Below are 21,781 nucleotides of genomic sequence, written 5' to 3' on the forward strand. Positions count from 1 at the left end.
CCAGGGGACCCTTCTTGGTGGCTTTGGGGAAGTCGTGGCACCCGGAGGAGTTCAACTGCGCCCACTGCAAGACCTCCATGGCCTACATCGGGTTCGTGGAGGAGAAGGGAGCGCTGTACTGCGAGGGCTGCTACGAGAAGTTCTTCGCCCCCGAGTGCTCGCGCTGCCAGAGGAAGATCCTGGGCGTAAGTGACCCCCAGCTCGCGTGTTCTTTAGCATCGGTGCTAAGTGCACCGTTCAGCTCTTCTCCGTAATGAAATTCCCTTTTCTCTGGCCCGCTTTGCATTCCTGCAAGCGTACTCTGGACACGCGTTTTCAGTCGCCGTCACGTACAGCAGATACGCGTTGCCTCTTCTCGTATTGGCCCTTCCCAGTCTCTCTCTGACACTGTTTGAGAAAAGGTGCTGTCGTTTGCTTTTCCATGCCCAGCCCCTGTTCCGTAGCTGCTAGATTTTTCTGAGCAAAATGCTTTTAATTGGCAGCTTTTGGCAGAATTCAGGGGAAAAAAAATCCTAGCATCCCTAGCTAAGCTGAGTACTGGGGAACACGCTGGTAGGCCAGCATGCGGTCTCAGCTCCAAAGCACTGAAATACTCCCTGTGTAATGCCAGTAGACAGATGCCTCTCCTTACTGAACATCGCTTACGTGAGCCTGCTAGCTCACCGTCTAGCGCTTCACTGCAGAAAGCAAAGTGGCTGTTCCCTTATGTAACCGCGGTCATGCAGGGCTTTGGCAACGCAGCTCTCAAGTCATATTTGGCACTATATCCTCTTCCAAAACACAACAGAGCGATCGTAATTTTCTCCCTAATGTCTTCTGATTAACTATTCGCAAACCGGGAGGAACTGAAGATGCTGTTTTTCTCGATTCAGGGGACCATTGTAAGCAAAATGCAAATTAAGATGAAAAACCTGAATAAATCTGTTGCTCAGTCTGTCCTACCCTATGTGAACCTTCCAGAAATGGAAATGTTACTTCTGACAAATAAGGAGAGGTGCCATAAATACAGCKCTTCATAAAGTTTAACGTCAGCAGAAATTGCGTGCGCAGCCCGTTTTCAGAGTAGCAGTAGGCAGCAAAGTATCCTTGAAACTAATCAAGTGTAGAAGCATGGTCGCCGCAAGCTAGTCGTCACATCAAAATAATGTGTTAATAACGCTTTTTCTAATCCCCACAGGAAGTAATAAATGCTTTGAAACAAACTTGGCACGTTTCCTGTTTCGTGTGTGTGGCCTGTCATAACCCAATCCGCAATAATGTCTTCCACTTGGAAGATGGTGATCCCTACTGCGAGACGGGTAAGAAGTAACACAACCCCAGTTTGCCGCAGCTGTGCAGGGAGGCAGAGCCTTAATAAGGTTTAAAAAGGGGGRAAAAAAAACTTTTTCTCCAGCTCCACTTCAGCAGAAATGTCCCGATAAATTCATGTAACTTTGATATTTCAGTTCACACCGAAAACAAATGCTGTGGACGCTTGGAGTTTGCAGCAGGTTTCCCTCTCGGAGCGGTTGGGAAGAATTTCTTCATCAACTTTCAGTAGGAGCTTTTTGTCACTGGTTTTACTTCTTGTTCCCCTTCAGCTCTCAGCTGCAGGCATCAGTGATGCACCAAAGTGTTAATTTTAGGATGATTTTCTGGTTGGCTTTAGGATAATAYGGGTTTTATGTAAACCTACTTATTTACTAAACAAGAAAATACCTGTGAGGGCAATGTGTTTTACTCTGAATGGTCCTATTCACAGCTGGGAGGCTACATCCAAGAATAAGCAATCTTCCCCAGGAAAAAGGTTTTTTTGCAGGATCAGGGATAACATCTGTCGAGCATAAGCTTAAGATAAAAAGGTTGTCAGGGAAACTACAGTGGTTGGATATTAGTRCTTGAAGGCATAATGAGCAATAGTGTGTGAAAAATATAGCCTCCTTTGAAATTCGGGGGCAGGAGGGGTGTCTTTTAGCACTTGCAGTGAATCCTAGCTTTTTCTTAGAATGAACAATAYTTATTTATTTCTGTCGATGTCTTAATTTGCATAAAACTTTCCATGCACCCTCTCACACTGGGAGAGAAATGAATGGTATTTATAAAACACTTCCACAAAATGCAAAAGAGAAAAAAATGTTTCAAAAATGTTTGTTTTTGCATTGCATACTGTTTACATCCATAGAAGAAACATCAGTGGACCTTTTCTATGTTTTTTTTTTCCCTCCACTGTAAATTTAACTGGAGGCTACGTTTGGTGAGAATACAGAAGGTGGAAATGGAATGACTGGGAAGAGACATAGCGTGAAATCCTGGTCACTCATTTGGAGCTAAGATTTCATTCCAAGTTGGTCCAGCAGTTGTTCACTGTGGGCGCTGTGAAGGGAGGTAGCTACTGAAGGAATGAGGAAGTCCAGCATGGAAGGAATAGATGGTTATCCGAAATTCCTCTGCCAGAGCGGGTTTGATGATGAGTTGGCAGATGTGAAAGGACAACATAGATTATTGCTAATTCAGTGACCCAAGCACAGCAGCACATTGCTTCTGTTGTGTTTTGGGGGTACCACAGGAAGGGGATATGTGAGGAGCGTTCTCCAGTGTGATGGTAGGGTGAAATTTCATCCTAGAGAAATCCAAAGACTATTTGACAATTTAAAAATAGTATTGAAGTAATCAATAACTCCCCTTTGGGTGGAAAGCTCATGSCTGGGTTTGTTCTGCAAATACTGAGTTCTTGTTCCTGCTATCAGATGACCCATGTGTTGCACAGTGCATTGATCTGTGCTAGTGTTACAAGGCTTCCATGCACAGTGTGCACTTTTCTATACCTCAGGCAGGAAATCCTGTGACAACATGTCAAGAATATTACACTTTTCACGACATTTATTTCTGAGATAGAAAGTTGCTAGCACAAGTTAATGTAGACACGTTCTCTGAAGCATTRTTGGCCGTGATATGTTGTAATGGCTCTGGCTTTCTAACTAGATGTTGATTTGAGACGTATTCATTCTTCAAAGACTTTCGATCCAGCTGGAGTTAAGAGACTGTGACTAATTTTAAAGAAATAAGGAGTCAATGTCATTGCCAGCTTTCCTTTTTCTTTGTGCAAAGAGGGGTTCTAATTTTAAATCTGTTTTAGAAATTATAACAGTTTCAGTTATTAGCATTCAGGGGCTTGATCTGCAAAATGTCTCGTTTTCAAATGTAGATGCTGAAATTAAATCGGATCTGTAGATGCCTACAACTTTGAACATCCCAGTGCAGAACTAGTAACTTAATTTTGAAAATGCTGGGTGCAGGAAGCAATAATACATTACTTCATGAGACGTCTATGTTGGATGGCTTCTGCGGTGTAACAGTTCAAATGTGTGAAAGAGGAAGAAAGCTGATGCCCTTCACTCTGCCTTATCTATTGCTCTGTCTTCAGAAGAAAAGCCAATAAACTTATCAACGCCTACTAGAGGCCAAGTTAAAAATAGTTTCAACTGCAGATARCAGGAAAGTAGCAATAAAAGATTCTTATAAAATAGCATAGATGCAAAGATTTGAAAGAGTATGGCCATGCAACTGTGCTCTTCAGGGGGTTTGGGCAGAAGTGTTCTACCATTTGACATCTTTTACCATTTTTCTTCTGCTTAAACACTTGCAAATTCATGCCAGTATCATGAGTTAATGAAGTGGTTGATGAAGGCAGTTCTTGTCACTGCTAGCCAGCAAGGGCTTTGCTTCTCAGCGCCTTCCCAGGCCTGCTTGCATGCCTCCTATGGTGATGCTCTTGGAGGTCATCATATAAAATGCTGTTTTGCTAAACCGAAACAGGACTTTTTCCTTGTGCTTGGCACGTGTGATAAGCCTCCACTGGCTCTGCTGCAGTACGCATTAATGCTTCAGCGAGTCCGTATGGTCTAGTGGAGTAACAAAACCTACTTGTGCTCTGCTTGCCGCTCCTTATAAGACCCCTTGAAAACAGACCTCAAAATCAGATTTCCCTGTCAATGCCAGAGTGTTGCTATGAAGGATGAAGTGCAAAGCTTCGTTATCGTTGTCACTTTGTCTGTAACACATCTTATGAAGGTGTCGCRTTACTTGACGTTGGGTGTTTGGCGTGCTGATGGGCTCATCCCAAGTAAACCAGTGCATGAAAGGGAATGGCCTGAGTACCTGTTAGTGATACCAGTCACTAATGACCATCCTGACACCCTACTTATACTTTTTGTGAAGTGCAGTAAATACCCTGGATAAAGCCTCAATTTGTTTTAAGCAAAATCTGTGTAACAAACTTCAATAAACAGAAATCTTGATTGGAAGCAATTCTGACTTGATACAAATCACTAGACTTGATTCAGGATGGAAACCAGATGATTTTGTATGTTAGAATCTGGGGCAAATACCGTTGTGCCAGACTACAGGCAAGGCTTTTTCACTCGGTGAGGAAGTGTGTCRTGCAAACAGCTGGCATGAAGCCAGCAGGGCAGAGGCTGAACGGGGAGGGGGGCGGCACACGGAGCCCACGCCGTGGTGGGGCTCGGCGAGGAGTGGGCGTCCCCTGAGCGCACGACTGATCTTAAGGAAATAAAACGCCAAGAAGATGGAAGCAGTGCTCAGTGGAAAGGATAAGGAAGGGGAAGAGAGTGCATTAGTGAGAAGAGGGGGACAGCGAAGTCGTTCAGCCTGGGCGCTGTCTGTTCAGCGTACCCAATGTCTGCGTGTTTGTTGCAGGTATTGTAAGGCTTGATGGGACAAGTGCAAAACTAGCGCCGCTTAAGGGAAAGCACAAAGGTTGCAAAGGGACAGCCATTCTTCTCTGTTTGTGCTTCACACGTAAAATCTGTGTTTGTTTGGTACAGATTACTATGCCCTCTTCGGTACCATGTGCCACGGCTGTGAATTCCCCATTGAAGCTGGAGACCGGTTTCTTGAAGCCCTGGGCCACACTTGGCACGACACTTGCTTTGTATGCTCGGTAAGTAAAGCTAATCTGGCCTTTAAACGAAGCCGTAGTAGCAGTGCCTGTGCTAACCTGACCAATGCGGGAGTAACGGCAAAAACGYCTTGCAATCCTCGTAAGCCAAACAAAAAGCACTTTCACGGTTCTTCGTAAGGCGCATTGCTATTGTGGGCTTTCGGCACCAGCCAGATCCTCCGGCCTGGATCGCGGCCATGTGTCCCGGCGTTAAACCCGTGCCGTTTACTTCCCCAGAGCGAGCGTTTTGAGTCCGCAAAGGAACATGTTGTATTTCTAAAACGGCAAGACTGCTTTTGACACAAAGACGCTGTAGCCGGACTATCCTCAGCTAGTATCTACGCCCACGAAAAATCCCCAACCGTAATGATGGAGTGTTTTTTCAAAAGCTGAGCTAACTCTGCTGCCAGTTTAGAACCTATTGATGTAAAAGGAGAAGATTACGCCATTCATTTTRTCCCAAAGAATACCCCTGAGAAAAGGATGATAATTCTTACTCTCTGAATGTATTTGTACCTAGTATAATGCCATGATTTAGCACTCTGACTAATGTAATGCATCCACCTGAATTGGTTGATGTTTTCTTTTTAATCCCATTTCAGGTGTGTTCTGACAGTTTGGAGGGTCAGACTTTCTTCTCCAAGAAGGACAAGCCACTGTGCAAGAAACATGCTCACTCTGTCAACATCTGATGCTGGGAGCTCATCTTGTTTAGCAAATGTACTGAGTGGAAAGACAGGTTAAAATGTCCATGCTCAATAATCGGTTAAAAGTATTTATATACATTTTTCTAAAAATGCAAGAGAAATGTGGAAAATTTAGGGGTTTTGTACACTGATCTTTGGAGTGTTTATCAGTTAGGGTTTGCTTCACAAAAAGATACACACCTAGCCAAACTAGAGTGCCTTTACTTCTATACCTGGCACATTACTGTTTTGGTTTCATGATATTATGACCACATTTTTAGCTGCTTCAATATTAGAAGGGAAGCTTTTATAAAAATACAAACCTGATATTAGAAACCTTGGTTTTGCTGCTGTTTGACAAACGAGGAGGAGTTGGTTTCAGCTGTCTGGATCACTTTATTGCATTGATGGTTTTCTAAAGTGCACCTAGAAGTACTGAAGCTAGCTCTGGTATTTCATGAAAACAGGAGCTCAAAGCAAAGATAAGATTAGRTGGAGTAGAGTTCAGTGACTGACATTTTCATCTGATGCTCATATTCATCAAGCCTCCTGCACAGTTATACGTACCTGTGCCTTTGGCAGTTGCATCTCTGATGGGACTGCAAAGGACTGAGATTTTTACAAAGCTTTTCAGTGGAGGACTGGCTACTGAAGTCAAGCAGAATAATTTAAAAAAATGCCATTTAGAAGAAAACATAAATGGGGCACAGTTTTTTAAATCATGACATGTATTACCAGACTACTAGCCAAAAAGTGCTAGTGGAAGTGTGTTTGACAGGAAGAAAATGTCAGATCACATCTTAAATGCAAGGGAGTGGGGGTTCATATGCTTATGTTCACGGTCCAGGTTTTAGATACATATAAGTGCCTTGGAAAGGGGAAGTTGCATTGATTCTGCATGTAGCAGGGTTTTATACACAGAATGTGAGGCTTTGGTGTCTAATGAGGGAAACTTCTGCAACGCAGCTGAGGACGTTGTTTTTCTCTCAGTATATTCTTTATGAGGTAGCTCAAGCACATGTATAGTGGTGGTTCGCCAGTTAGTTTACTGAAAACTTATTTTCTTGCTCTTCTTGCTGTTACAATTGTTATTAGCTTCGTTTTTCCTCTCTCTTCCTCCAAATGTAAGGAATGTATTGTTGAATAATACCGTACTGAGGTAGGCAGTTTGGTATCTCTCAGTTCTTGCGAGGGAACAGGGCCAGTGCTGTCTCCGTGTGTTTCTTGCAACCCAGGAGACTTTGGCAGTTCTGCAGCTTGACCCGAGTTTCACCTTCATCCAGAGAGTCAACACAAGACCTGTACACCCAGCTAAGCCCCACCTGGCTTTGAAAGTAGGGCTTACCGTGGTACATCGCGATGGTAGGCATATGGGGAGGAGGCGATGGCCCTCTGCACGGGGGTGAGTTTCACTCCGTGGGGTTGCACCGTGGAGGAAGGGGCCTCTCGGTGCCAGATTAGTTGAACTGATAGCCATCAGTGCTCTTTCCACTAGATGTGAAAAGTGACCATTTACTGGTGTTTTTTAACTGATGTGAAAGATTTTATTCACTGATGGGGAGGAGAGTTGTTTATCCATCAAATCACTGGGAAGGTTGCAAAGAATTGGCATATCCATTTGCTGGTTTGCTAGGGGTCAGTAAAGCAGTTTTAAGAAAAGCTGTAACAGAAAAAACCAAAGCTGCTGTACTGAAAAGTGCAAGATACTTGGCATTCCTTCAGTGAGGCAGGTCGACGAAATGGGCTCTTTCAGTTTATTTCCAAAATTGTTTTTTAAGTTGTTTTTCTTCAGTACTACCACCTTTCTCTTAACTTCTGCTAGTATGGAAGAAATAGTATAAAGCTGTTGAAAAGAATAAAAAAAATGTTTCCGCACCCTGTAGATGTGGGTTTGGCYGAAAATCAGCAGGATAGTGGCAGACTGGGCAAGATATGGCGATGTGAGTCAGGTTGCTTTTGAAATTAGTAGAATGTGGAGAAATGAGATGCAAATACTAGGTTTCAGCAGAGCRAGGCTGCACACGCGTGAGGAAAGAGGAGGGGAATGCACAGGATGAAGCGTTCGGTGATTTCTGTAACGCAAACCTTGCTATTTCAAAGTAGRGTGGGAACTCTTCAATGGGCACAATATTTGCCTGTGTCCTTAAGTTTTGTCATCTTAACCTTTATTAGAATTATACTTGTTAAGCGATATTCTCTAGRATTTCAAATTTTTCAATTGTTAATGAATTTGAGGACGAAAGTCTGAAAGACTCCAGTAGTACTATTTCATGTAGCTGCTTTGCCATGTAGTTTCTGCTTTGTCTATTTGTTTAAAATTTAAGGAAAGGAATCACTGATACATAATGAGTATTTAATGGCTCTACAAAATTATATAAATGAACTAAAACAAAAAGGAACATAATGTTTATCRTTATTTTAATAAGTGAGATTTTAGTAGAGCACTTTATAATAATGCCRTATATCTCACTGAATATTTATTTCTTTTTTCTCATTAGGACTGTTTCATACTGGTATCTTTGTATTTTATTTGTAAGCCTGCATATTTACCTCTGGAATCTTTTGGGGGGAGGAGGGCATAGGGGATTGTGTATTTATATATACATATCTTCTGTATACACAAATACATATATGTGTGTGTATATTGAGACGTGTATATATGCACATACATATATACGTATATTTGACTGCAGTCTTGACATAGCAAAAATCAGCACCGTTCCATTCTCATTTGGACTTTTCATAAGACTCACAACTATTTTTCCAATGATAGATCTATCACGTTCTTGTTTTGAGGGAACACAAGAAGGTCTGGGGCTCAGTCCCTTCTTTTAGAAACAGAGASACATATCAGTAACAAAACTACTGTAGTTTTTTTGCATGCATTTTCTTCAGTAATTGCTTTTTCTTTCAAAACTCTGCCTATATTGGATTTAATTGTTTGCAGGTAGAAGGTCTTTATAAGTGAATAATTGAATCATGGTGACAGTTTCAGTATATTGTAACTAAATAATTCAGAATTATGTGTAAATATAACAAATGCTTAATATAACAATGCAATAAACTTAAGAGCACAAATTGAGTAGTGATTCAGTATGTGGTGTTCTGTTCAGTTGTGTGCCTGTTTTTTTTTTTTTTTTTACGGAGCTGCTCACATGTTCCAGTCAYGAATGGCTTTGCAAACACGAGTAAGAAGGAAAGGGAACTACATCAGCTCACAGATGAGTGGTTTGAATACCCATGTTTTTCATTTGGTTTTACCCTGAAACAATCAGCTGTTATTGATAATTTGCTTGCTTGCATTCGGAAGTCTTTTGTTTCAAGTTTTGCCTGGTCAYGTTTGCAAATTTAATAAATAAAAAACCCCACACTTTCTGTTGTCAGKTGCTTTGCAGTGAGAGTTTTTTTCTGAATCCTAGTCAGTGAAAGAATACGGTGATTGTACACATGAATAAACATAATCTGTGTTGCTTAGTCTTCAGGATTTTTTTTAGTCGAACGGAGATCTGCTTTGCAGAAAAAGACCTGGGGGTCTTGGTGGACWCTAGGTTGACCACGACCCAGCAACATGTCCTCGTGGCAGAAGAGGCCAACAGTCTCCTGGGCTGCACAACGCAGAGTGTTGCCAGCAGRGTGAGGGAGGTGATCCGTACCCTCAGCTTGGCACTGGTGAGACCCATCTGAAGCGCCAGGTCCAGTCTTGGGCTCCCCAGTGCAAGGGAGACATGAGCATACTGGAGAGTCCCAGCAATGATTAAGGGAGTGGACCATCTCGGAGGTGGAGAGGCTGAGAGTGCTGGGACTGTTCAGCCTCRAGAAGAGAGAGCTTGGGGGATGTCATCCATGTGTATAAATACCCTGGGGGGAAAGAAGCGGTATGTAGTGAGAACACAAGGGGCAGTGGGCACAAATAGAAATACAGGAAAAGGAAGAAAAGAAAACAAACAACTTTCTTGTAAACTGTGAGGGCAAACACTGGGACAGAGGTTGTGGAATCTCCATCCTTGAAGACATTCAGAACCCTACAGAACACAGCCATGGGCAACCTGCTGTACTCTGTGACCCTGCATGAGCAGCACGTTGGACTCGGCGATCTCCACCAGCACCTTCCAACCTCAATGAGTCTCTGATTCTGTGTCTTTCCCTAAGATGGAATGAGAAATGGAAACACGGTATTAAGCATTGTAGGATAGGTGACAATGTAAGACTTAATATCTGATATCTTCACTTGATTCTTTTGCCCAGCTGGAATACTTTGCAATGTTTATTTAAAAGTGTMTGTATTTTCCCTAGGCCAGGACTGGTGAAGGAAATGCTGCCTGCTCTGGCAAGCATTATCCAATGCTGTGCTTAGCTTTGGCACGAAGCATCCTGTGCTTTCACTGAGGGATACCTAACCATCTACTGTAACATGGCCAAGTATTTCATGATAACAGCAGCCTCATAAGACCCTCCTAAGCCAAATTTCTCTTAACTGGGCAAATGCCCTGCTGTTTTTTTACCGTTGTTTATACAAGCAAAGGAAAACACTGCACATAGCTCTATAAAATCTAGAGGCGACTTTACAGAAAATTTGCCTCCCCTTCAGTGTTTAGGCTATGAAWGAGACAAATGCAAGTCTATTTGCAAACAGTATATTAAACTCCAGAAGCCAAACTTTTAAAGGCATCAAGTCTACATTTGACATTTTAATGGCAAAGGTTTGGTTTCTATCAATCACAACGTCATGTAACATTAAAATGCACCGACGAAAATAAGAGATCTGTCATTCATTCATTAAGACGCTGTAATCCCGTGTAAGATTTATAGGCTTAAAACTCAACAGTGTGTTTTCACAATAAATCCATTTTCACTGCTCAACCCAGAACAAATCTTTCTGTCACTCAAAATGTTTGCTGGTCAGAATGCCCTGTATGAGATCTTCAAAGAGTTTCTCACAAAATTGCATATAAATCCTTTTACCAGCAGAGGCTTAATTTAACTTCGAGTTTTACTTTCTCAGGATGTTGSTTAATATCTGGTGCTCAGACAAGATCTTGGTTCTATCAGAAACACGTAGGTCCTAATTTATTATTAGCAGTCCGGTGTTAATTGGGAGGAATTACCAGAAATAGTTTGCTTGATGGAAATTTATTATGGGATCACACTCTACTGATGGCAAAATAAGAGTCACTGAAAGAGTGCAGCTCCTTCTTATAACGAACTAATTAATAAGGTGCCAAAATTCCTCTGAGAAGGGTTTGGTCCTAACTATGGGAATCTCGCAACCAAATGGTTCCTACGCAGTATTTAAAATTTAAAAGAGGAAAAGAGAGAGGAGAAAGAGCTGCCCAACAGAAGGCTCGGGAGTGGAATGGCTTTTTCTTGAATTTATGAAAGAAAATATTTAGCTGTGTTTCTAAACTCATTAAAGAATTGCTTTTCCCAGACAGAAAAACAGCGGCTAATTTACAGTCTCTCGTTTGGTGTTCTCAAACTTGGATTTCAGTTTTATTTGTGTGTAGTGCACACTATAGCCTGTCATTTTATGAACTGGACTTATAATGAGCTTTTGTATTGCTCATTACTACTCTTAAAGGTCTCTTTCTYTATAACATGCTCTGAAGGTTGAGGTTGACGTAGCTAGGAAACTTGCACTGATGACCAACAAATAAGGCAGAGCTTTCCCATCTGTGGTGAGCCCAAACCTAGCACGGGTATGGCAGGTCGGGGATAGGACACCGCTGTCTGTTGTCCAGGGTCACATGAAAGAGCACCTTATATTTGCTTTGGAAAGGCTTGCTGTAATAGGAGCGCAAGCAAAACTGTCTCTGAAGAAATTTAAAATCATTATACTAAAATTTATTGAGATAACTGATTTGGAAAAATATTTTCCATAAGATCTCTTTCAAAATATTTAAGATTGTAAGGAGTGCAAGTTGTAATAAAACACTTTTGTATTTGCCCTGGGAATACTTTAAACTCTTAAAATACTTTTAAAAATACTTTAAAAATAGCCAACTTTCTTTTTAAAAGGTTTCTCCCATGCCGTGAGGCCGAGGATTGGGTCGTGTGTTCAGAGCGGTGCTCACGCTTTCTGTGGAATCGCGGCGATTTCCTTTTCGGCGCTCGTGCCTCGACTTYGCTTTTCCTTGCAAGTGGGCAGCACCGTTGTTTGTTTTAAAGTGCTTCAGGGCAAGATAATCCCATCCGGTGTGTCCTTCRTTTCTCTTTGCGATGCATCAATGAAATGTCAAACGTTCCTTTGGTAAACATAAACTTGCCCTAACCTTTGGCAAACTTTCCAAAGTGTCAAGTTTTCCCACCCAGAAGTTTCCGCTGGAGAAATAACTTCAGCTGTCGGACCAAAGTGGCTATTACATCCCACCTAAACTCTTGCCTTCCCTTGAAACCCACCAAGCAACAGGAAAGCCCATAAATAAATGCGTACGGTCAAATTCGCTGATGACCTGAGCAGATASAGCCTCGCTGACTTCAGCTTGTTCCCCGCTAAATTAAAAATAACTGGTATCAAAGCTATGCTAATTTTATACTTCTGTTTGCCGGGATCAGAATTAAACTGGGGATCTGGCCCACTGGTTTTAACAGGACTTACATTAGCCTCATAAATCTGCTTACGGGAATGCTGTGGTTTGATAGATGACAACGCAGCGGAKCCCCATGATCCCCAGTGCCTATCGCTGTTTGCGACAAGCTGGGGTATAAAACAGAGCACGCTGGCRTTCGCAGTACCTGCGCTCTCATCTTGGACCTGCCATAATTTCCTTTAAACAATTCAAGTACAGTTAAATGGTATGTGATTTTTCTTTTTCCTCCTGGGTAATAGCTGCTGATGGTCAGTGGAGAGCTACTGGGAAATTCTGAGCAGTGGTAGGTGGGGAAGTAAATAGGTCAGACTTTCTCCACAGTAATTCACGTATATTTTTGGAAATAAAAGGATTGCTACAAWAAGGCTGCAACCTGTCTTTAAATCTCACATATTCTTCCTGTTTTGTTTCTATATTTTCCCAGATCTGTAGCAGATTGCCTGGGGTTTTTTGTTTGTTTGTTTTTATCACTTTTAATTGAATGCATCTCTTTGTTGGCTAGAAAGCTCCCTCTGCAAAATTTGGAGAGATGTTCTTCTTTGGTGGTTTCTTTTTTCATTTTTTCCCAAAGGATCTATGTGCTTTCTTGGTGTGGATCAGTTTCTCAGAGTGTTCTATAACTTGATGAAATCTATGATACTCCAAAAAAAAGGGGGGAGGGGGGGAGTTATATGCTGTCTTTCTTAAAGTTTGTCTATTATGAAGTCTCTGAAATTTTTGTCATGTATTTCCTAATACCATCTTAGTTTTCTGGAATGTTACATGTGAATGTGTTGGACGAATGAGCTATCTTGCATTTTTGCATTTCTCTCTCAGTGACAATTAGTGTTTGTGGATTTTGGTGTCCTGGGGGGATATTAGATTGCTCACTGGACAACCTTACGGTACCACTATGAAACCGAGCATCATCATTTGGCACGTGATGTGATGCGCGGTAGCTGCAGCACCACTTTTCAGAGACACATGCAGGTACTGTTGCTGCTCGTTTAAGATATTCTGTAGATGATGCTATGCTGTCTACATGTTGCTAATTAATGAATAGTAATTTATGTTATTGTTTCATATAAAAGGCTAAGATTAAGTTAATGCACACAGTTTCTTGTCCCTGGAAATTAAACGCATTACTAGTTTGTGCTTGGAGCCCAGAGTCACCATTAGTAATCACAGCTGATCCCTACGCTTAAGCTATTAACGTGCTTCTTTACCAGCTATGATCTATATTGTCAAATATATACTGATACACAGTGTAGCCTTATAAAGAATCAGCTTTTATATGTTCTAGTGTTGTGAATTGTAATGAGCTGATATACTGAGAAAGGATGTATTGCTTAAAAATCTATAGGCTGGATTCTATTAACTTTGGGTTTTTAAAAAAAAAAAAAAAAAAAGAAAGAAAAGAAAAAAATACCTAAAGGCTTTTGCAATGACTTGGATCTTAACCAGAATTATTCCAGAATTACTTTTTCTTCTCAGCAGAGCCCATTGGGTTAGCGGTCTGCACACAGACCAGTGCAGACCGCTAACCCAGCACTGACCACAGACTGAATCTCCTTTGGAGAAGGCCAAACTGCTCCGCAGTTTTCGAGCCTTTCGGTGCAAGCTGGAGCYTGGTGTCARCTTCTGAAGGGCTGTAGCCCTGTGCACACAAAAGGTGCAAACAGTTGCATGAAAAGCAACGTACAGCAGCTGTGAATTCACCCCAGGTGTGCAGGCTGACAGAAAGGCATGCGTTTTTATCACAGAGGTCCCTCCCTCTCCCAGCACCAGCAAAGCATTGGAGCCAAACAGGCCCCTGCTGCTCTCCCTGGAGATGGTTTTTTCATGTGCTGTGGGGGCAAACCAACCTCCCAAAACTCAGAGGAGTCTTTTTCTGCATGGAACAGCTAGCAATGCTGCTGCACCTCCTCTCATCCTCTTCTCGTGGACAGAATCAAGGCTTGTACTCCTCTTTAAGTACAGGTTAGATTTTGAGTTAATTTAAGTTTGGGACTAACCACTGTTGAGTGCAGGTGTAGAYCTACTCTCAATACACTCAATATGTTATGAGTCAAAGTGTAATAAATGATTTGTTATTCAGGAGCACACTGAGAGGACACTCCAGCTTGCTCCAGGTAGTGATTTGAAAAATAGAGTGGGCAGGAATTGCCACACTATACTGGTTTCTTCAGACAGTTGCCTGATGTGCCGATACCAGCGTTTGCCCTTCTGTCTGTAATCTCTTCCCCTGGTACATGGTCAGCTGCCATGTAAACCTGACATGCTGCTAACAGTACCTGCATGGTCCTGTGCAGAGAGGTTGCAGACCTCCACCTGTAAGTGCAGCTGAAGGCATCAGAAAGGTTTCAAATGGCCTTAGACGGGCTTTGGTCTTCCTAGCAGAGAGAGCAGAGTGGACAACCCTGGCACCAGTAGTCTTTTATCACCCCAAGGCCCGCTGCCCCTCTCGGTGCTAGAAATGCTCCAAACCCGGGTTGCATGTGACATGCGGGGCTGAAGACATCTCAAGAATTTGAAGCAGTAAGAGACTGAAGAAGCAAAGGAATAGGTTTATTTAAGCAATGTGTGCCTGGATTATGTGGCTGGAGGAATGGAAATGGGCACACTCTTAGAGAGCAAAATTTCTGCAGGTTCAGCACTGGTGCAGGAGTTGTGCTGATTTGATACYTTCTGATGCCCTTGTAAGAGACTCATGAGAGCCCGCTTTGAAAAATGTGGGAGATTTGAGGAGGGAAAGGTGATAAGGCAAGTGAAGCCTTTCCCATGAAGAAGCAGAGCAGTGTGGGTGATAGCAGGAGGACAGTGCTCCAGGGACATGCTGTGCCATGCCCACTGAGCGCAAGAGTAGCGTGACACTAGTCCTGTCAGCAATGGCCACAGCAGGAAGGAGTGGAGGAAGAAAAAACTCTTCTCCACCTTTGGGAGAAAAAATAACCTTCCAAAGGGATGGTGAGTGTTGAGAGCACACAAGAAGCCTGGAAATGTTGATAAACCCAGAGGGAAGAAATTCACCCCTTGTTGGCCTGAGTGCATGCTCTTAAGTGGGATGCAGACCTTGCAGGAGAGAACTTTCTCCATTTTCAAGCCTTGTTTATATTCATCACCAATTTCTCCACTATTTTTTTTGTCAGCTTTTTACTTTAAGGTCAAACAGCTCTTTCATCTTCATGATGTGCTTGGAAGCATGAACAAATTCTTTTTTGTCATTGGCTCGTTCTGGGCTACCCAGAGGCGAGTGTGGTTTAACATTATCAGTGCTGGCTGCTGCTTCAAATTACAGCATCCCATTCCATGCCATGCTGTCTACAGGCAGCAGTGTTGCCTCCAACTCCCCGACTGCTTCACTCCTCTGAACTTCTAGCTCCTGGTGTGGCCACTTCTGCTAAAGCAGATGTGGAGACCTCTGCAGAACAGCTCCACTGCTCTGCAAGTACAAGATYCACCCTGAGCTGCTGTGGCCCCCTCAGAAGACCATAAAACCCAGTAGATGAAATGGACTGGAGAAAGTCATCTGATGCCTTAAAACCTTAATTTTAAGGTTTTTATCTCTTGCTGTGTGCAAAGCTGGAGCTGCTGCTCTCCACATGCTGTTTGACACACAACGTGGAGGAGCACTACCCATTTGAGCTCCGTCACGTGTCCAGTGTGAGTGAGATCCAGTTGCTTKGGGAGCAGATGAATTTCTGGAAGCTAGTTGTCATGGCTCACGGTTAAACAAATCCATTGTTTGTTCTGGTATGCGGATTATGCACTTCATCCACTGCAACTCCTTTGCATGGATCTCATATCCTTCTCTCTGTCATCTGGAGATGAATAATTGCATGAGGACCAGCAGAGCTAATCTCCAGCTTGCTACCCTGCTTTGTCATTTTGCTGCAGTCCTGAACCGTTTTGCAGTTCTCATCCATCTGGAATCACTCTGGTATTTCCCCTCCCRAATGCTACCAGCTACAACAATGTTTACTGTCGGGTGGAAAGGGAGGAGCGAGACAGAATAACCGTGTCCTGTCAGCTAAGGTTCACCCTGGATCTTAGGAGGCCACAGGGCTATTTGCTATCTGTCTGCACTGCTGCTGCTTGAAATTGCTGCAGGCCTCTAGGTAATCAGCTATGTTTCAACGAACTGGAGGCTATAGGGGATGGAGATACCCGAGGAGCGAAGCACAGGGAGAGTTAACAATGGAAAATCCCTAACCTGTTTCATCTGATTTGTTCAGGAAGTGATGTTGTTACGAAGCAGCGTGAGAACAGTAAGCATCTCGGGGMCTCCTCTGGTGGCTACCTTTTGGCTGCTGCACCCTCTGGTGCGCCATGGATTGCCAGGGTTGCTCTCTGAGCCAGAAATCAACCCGTTGACTTAGATTTCAACAACACATTTCAACTAACGTAAAGCCAACCATTCCTGTGCTGATGACTTGCCTAAAAGAAATGCTTCTGAGACGATGATCACTCGTGAAAGGAAAGCGACTRTTCACAGACGAACTTGGTAACATAATCGTGTTTGGGGAGCCCAGTACTCTGCGTGGTGAGATGCTGTTTTCACTTCCTCAGTATAAATAGGTTGATATCTACAAATAATGACTTAAAAAAGGCACACACAAAAAACGAATTYTGTGTGTGATTCATCAGCCTTCTTGGGGGTTGTTTGTCTGCATCCCAGCRTACAAAACCCACCCAAAACTAGCAGTGAGTGGAGCAAGGAGCCTACCTGCCATCAGTTGGTGCTGTCAACTTGTTGTATTGGATTGTATTAAATGAGGCTGGGTTCCTACAGAGACCAGAGTATATGGTCACGTAATCAAAGGTTGTGTCAGAAGAGGACTGAGTTAGCAGTGTCCACCTAACTTTGGAGCCTGTGACTTTTCAATCTTACTGGTGATCTTRTAACGGAATATAATCTGTAGAGCAGAGATGCACGCTTGTGTGGCATTTATAGAAATACTCTGATCTGGTTCAAAGCTCAAACTGTTGAGAGGTTTGGAGTGTAAAAATAAATCCAAGGGAAGATCCATTAGTAGGCAAAAGGCAGGCACAGCGGTCAATGATATGACCTGACTACTGCAATACGTACRTGGCCTCTGCGTGTGTGCAATCACAGAAATGAAGGCCTCCATAGCTAACGATGCACTGCGCCTCTTCACCCTTTTGCCTTCTAGGAAAAACATGCAGTATGCAGTCAGCTGCACACAAGAAAAAGGGCTTGGAGATTCGGTCTGCTTTATGGTAGAAGACTTAACAAAAGGCCCGTCAAGCTCCTCATATGAGCAGAAATAACACTGATTTGAATTCTGTCAGAGATTTTGGGCGAGTTCAGTAGACAYATTCATATTCAAGCTAGGACATGACACGCTAGTCCTGAACACAAAAAGCTAAAGCAAAGTTTATATAGGTTAGGAAGAGGCTAGTTACACAGCCCTTCTTGCAAAAGGAAATTTTAAATAAGGACTTRGAGTTTTCTGGTTAATTTAATAAAAATCATCCTGATACAGTACTAGACTCTTAACAGTTGGCAAGAAGGAGCGGCATGAAAGAGAGMACATAGCAGTGGAGAAGGAACTGATGATCCTGGAGAAAAAGTGGTGCTGGCAGTTTGATCAAAACAAGATCAAAGAGGAGATTGCTTTGAGGTGAGGTAAGTTATTTRTTTTGCATTTTCTTTTCTTCTTTTTTTTCTGGGGCTTAGATGGAAGTATTAGCTTTGCTTTTCTCACAAAAGAAGTTAGCTAGAGATGTTAAGGAAACTTTTATTTTGTATTAATTCCAATCACTCTGCTTTTAATTATCTTGCTTTTATTGTGATTGTCATATGGATAATATTGTGCAGATGTCTGCAAAGAACAGAAAAACTTGAGCTCTTTTAACAGTAGAGATGAACATAAAATGCAGAGGTGCTGCAACCTGCAATCCTTCTCTCTTTCTTGSTCATTGGCTCTGGACAGAGGTGCCCAGTTACAGTAATTTGTAATGTGTATTTGACTTTGAGTCTGGACACAGGAAAAGGGCTGCTGGAATAAGGGATTGAAGGTGGCAGAACCCTTGTTCCGGACACAGTTATCAGTGCCTGGGATCCAACAAAGTGCTTAGGCACCTGCTTCCCCTTGAATATGTAAGAAGTCCYCCTGAAGATAAGTGCTTTATTAGGTTTTGACTTTAAGCAGTCTCACGAACATCTTTAAAATAATACTTTTAAGACAAATCTGTCAATGGTTATATTCCTCACTTTTTGTGTTTGTTTGTTTGTTTTGAAATTCAGCAGGCTCCTTCTCCTCCTTGCAGACCCAGACGATACGCATGCATTTGAAACTCCTCATGCTTGTCACTTGTCAGGTTTTCCTTATCAAAGTGGTTCACAACGTTGTCGTTACTCTCACCCCAGCTAGTTTACACGCTCTTGAGTCAGTGCCGTTCCTTTTGTGAGTCTCGTCCCAGCATGAAGCTTCTCCTAGAGCTTGCAGCTGCCTCTGAGTCAGGAGCGGCTATTTGTAACTCTGCACCGGTGATGTATTTAATATTCAACATTTTATACCTCCGCACAGCTAAAAACAGCTGCAGTCATTGGGACGGACCGCGTTACCCGGGTACTTCCCAGATCCAGGTCTCAGTGCCATGCGTCCTGCGGTGTCACAGCCCTGTCCTCGAGTCTAGCCTATTAACCTCAGCGTACTGGACAAGATTGTCGTAGCGCACCTTCTTAGGAGGAAATGGCTACCATTTTTCTAGTGGATATTTTAAAGGACCAAAAAAACCAAAGAGAACGGGCAGCACCTTGTGTTCTGTCAGATTTTCAGCGCTGGAGCAGGCTTTCCTGCCCGGCGCCCTTGGCTTTGGTCACCAGCRTACCCACAACAGAAATGGTTTCCGTTCTGCTGAGCCAAAAGCAATGCCTTGGAAATGCGTCCAACAAAATGTCAAAATAGGTCGTATCCGATAGCGCCAAGCAGCCATCTACCTATGGGGACTTAGAGCTGATAGACCACCTTCATGTGGGACATTTGGCTACAACTTTTAAAACCCCTTGTGAGACTTATGCTGTGTGCAAGAAACGTGTATCCTGTAGTTTTACAAGTGAGTCTCGGATGCCCCCAATACACCAGAGCACAGTAAGAAATAAAAGGTTTAGAAAGGAATTTAACTCAGTAGCAAATAACTCTACCAAAACAGATATCCCAGAGGCTGCAGGGATAACTTGCCCACTGTGGAATAAAATGTAGACTTGGGCACAGAAGTACATGGCAATTTGCAAAGAAATGAGGTTGTGGAGCCGTAGCACAGACGGTGCATGGGGAACTCTTTTATGCACAAGGTGATGTGATGTATGGACCAACCCCTTGGCAGCACCTTACTGAAGCCAGCAATCACACAAGCTCTTTGCATCCCCTTTACATAGCCTCCCAGGACTCATAATTCCTGTATACCCAAGTTAATGTTGGCCCTGTGGCATTTTGCACGCACTCAAGTTTCTGCCCGCGCCCTGGGGTGCATCAGGCCCCACCGGATTAGATGCAGGGAGCCCAGCTGCTCCCGTCGGCGTTTCGCCGGGCTCCCCGCACTCATCCCCCAGAAAGGGCGCRAGGAAGGCACATGTGGCGCTCTGCTAAGGGAGAGGAGACGGTAAATGTTGGGATCATTACATAGCTCACGTTACAGATGCTCTCCCAACTTTCCAAACTTCTCTTAAGTAGTGAGATAACATTACAGTTCATTTGACTAGGGAATAACTAGGAAGTGCTAAAGTGAAATTATTTAATGGCAACAGCTGTAGACTACTTTTTAAAACAACAGCCATGGAATCGAAAGGCTTTGGGTGTGTGTTTTTTTTTTTTTTTTTTTGAAAAGACTAAGGATAAAATTACTATTTAAAATTACGTTCGATTACATTTTCTCAGAATTTGTAACTTTTATAATACAGACCGTCTGTGTAACTCATAAATGTCAGAGCCCTTCTCAGCAGATTTCACCTGTAATATATTTAATGTATGGCACTCATGCATAGCCAAAATTACCCTTCCTAAATAAGTTTCAGTGGGGATTTACAGCCCTTGTTACAAGAATAGTTCATGCTGGCATGTGGTGTGAGTTTAACCAAGTGGACTGAGATGAAGGGAAGCATTACCTCAGATCTTGATATGATTATTTGTCCATCTGTGTAGTCCTCCTTTGAATAGTGCCAGAGTAGGAAATATAAAATGGCTTCTAAATGTCAAAGTCTTTAATTAAAAAATAAACACAACAGTGAAATCTGAAGCTAATAATGTGGGAGAAATAAAAATAGGAACCAAAGTGTAGGTGAGGACTTTGATATGATAAGTCAAATGCTGGTGAAGCTAAAACTCAGGCTCTACAGATATTTCCTGGGAAGCAGCTGAAATGCCTGCTGCATTGCTCATTAGTTTGGATCTGTTTGCCTTCAGTCCTGGCCTGCYGAGGATGTCCGTGGGGAAGATGAACATGTCCAGTCCCTTAAATTTTGAATATACGGCCACCATATCACAGCGTCCCTAGGAAGTGAAGGCTGAAATCTAAATCTTGTATTTCTGATATGTTCCTATGCCTCGCTGAGAGTTAGGAGTTATGAAAGTAGCTAAAAGTGGCAATAACCACCATTTAATTAACATTTCAACCACATTCTCAGTGCTCGGCTGCATCCCCGACTCCAGATGCGCAGGAGCTAACCCTCCACCCTGTCGGCTGGCCCAGTGCAACTGGTGAAGGACACCTTGCCCAGAAAGCAGATGAGGTTGGCACATCCGTGGCTTACAGCCTAGTACRTCCTTTGTTCGCAACAGGTACTATTTTGGGAGTTTTCTTGGAATATGCAGTAATAAGTGGTAATAGGAGTTCTCAGAAACATCATCATGACTCTATGTACTTGCAACAGATGCGAGTGTGTTTGGGCTCTGGTCGCTGTTTCTAACTGTACCTTTGTCTTTAAGGCACTCCACATATTTCCTCCTCACTGACAAAAGCTGTTGGGCTATAAAATGCAGGGGACAAGGAACTGGCAGAAGAATGAGATCTGTCCATATGCGTTTCAACACTTGTTGCGCCTCCTAGGAGATGCTCCTTAGCCAACACAAAGTGATTGCGTTTGCATGCGAAAGACGAATGTGACCCTCCGGTGAGATGCCTGCAAACATCCTGGGCTGACCAAGGAGAGAGGTGACCCCCTCCTCCCGCCCCACTGAGAATGGGAAGTCACATGTGTTTGGTGGGAGTCTTTCTGAAACCAAACTGATTAATGCAGAAAAGTTCTTTATTTAGAAAACGCCTTTGGTTACTCAAGAATGAAGAAAAGGGAGTCGAAGGGGATATCATACTTCAATTTTAACTGGTGACTTGCAGTCACTTACTTTGGATATCCCCTTTCCTAGCTGATATTTCCGCTGATTTATTTCACTGCAAAAGTGGATTATTTCGGTGAGTTTTATGCAAGTCCACTTGGCTGTTTTACAGTTCTCTGCATGTTTCAGTATATTCCGCTGTTAAAAATTTTAAAAGTAGGTGGGGAAAGAGGAAATTTCTGGTTAATATATAACAATTTCTGAAGTCAATGTGCCTGGACTCAATTTTCA

The 21,781-nt window shown here is 42.9% G+C and overlaps 1 protein-coding gene across 6 annotated transcripts in view; it reads left to right on the top strand.

The window, feature by feature from the left end:
• PDLIM5 (PDZ and LIM domain 5) overlaps positions 1 to 9,008 on the top strand; it is a 111,181-nt gene extending 102,173 nt beyond the window's left edge. For all 6 annotated transcript variants that reach the window (XM_085306656.1, XM_085306658.1, XM_085306662.1 and 3 more), the window contains 4 exons: positions 5 to 185; positions 1,178 to 1,298; positions 4,824 to 4,939; positions 5,542 to 9,008. In XM_085306656.1, the coding sequence (XP_085162782.1) occupies positions 5 to 185; positions 1,178 to 1,298; positions 4,824 to 4,939; positions 5,542 to 5,631 (508 nt within the window). In that variant the 3' untranslated portion in view covers positions 5,632 to 9,008. The remainder of the gene's footprint in view (positions 1 to 4; positions 186 to 1,177; positions 1,299 to 4,823; positions 4,940 to 5,541) is intronic.
• The last annotated feature ends 12,773 nt before the right edge of the window (positions 9,009 to 21,781 follow it).

This window comes from Rhea americana, unplaced genomic scaffold, assembly GCF_003343005.1.
Source record: "Rhea americana isolate MKP2758 unplaced genomic scaffold, rheAme1 scaffold_244, whole genome shotgun sequence".
Classification (NCBI taxonomy): Eukaryota; Metazoa; Chordata; class Aves; order Rheiformes; family Rheidae; genus Rhea; species Rhea americana.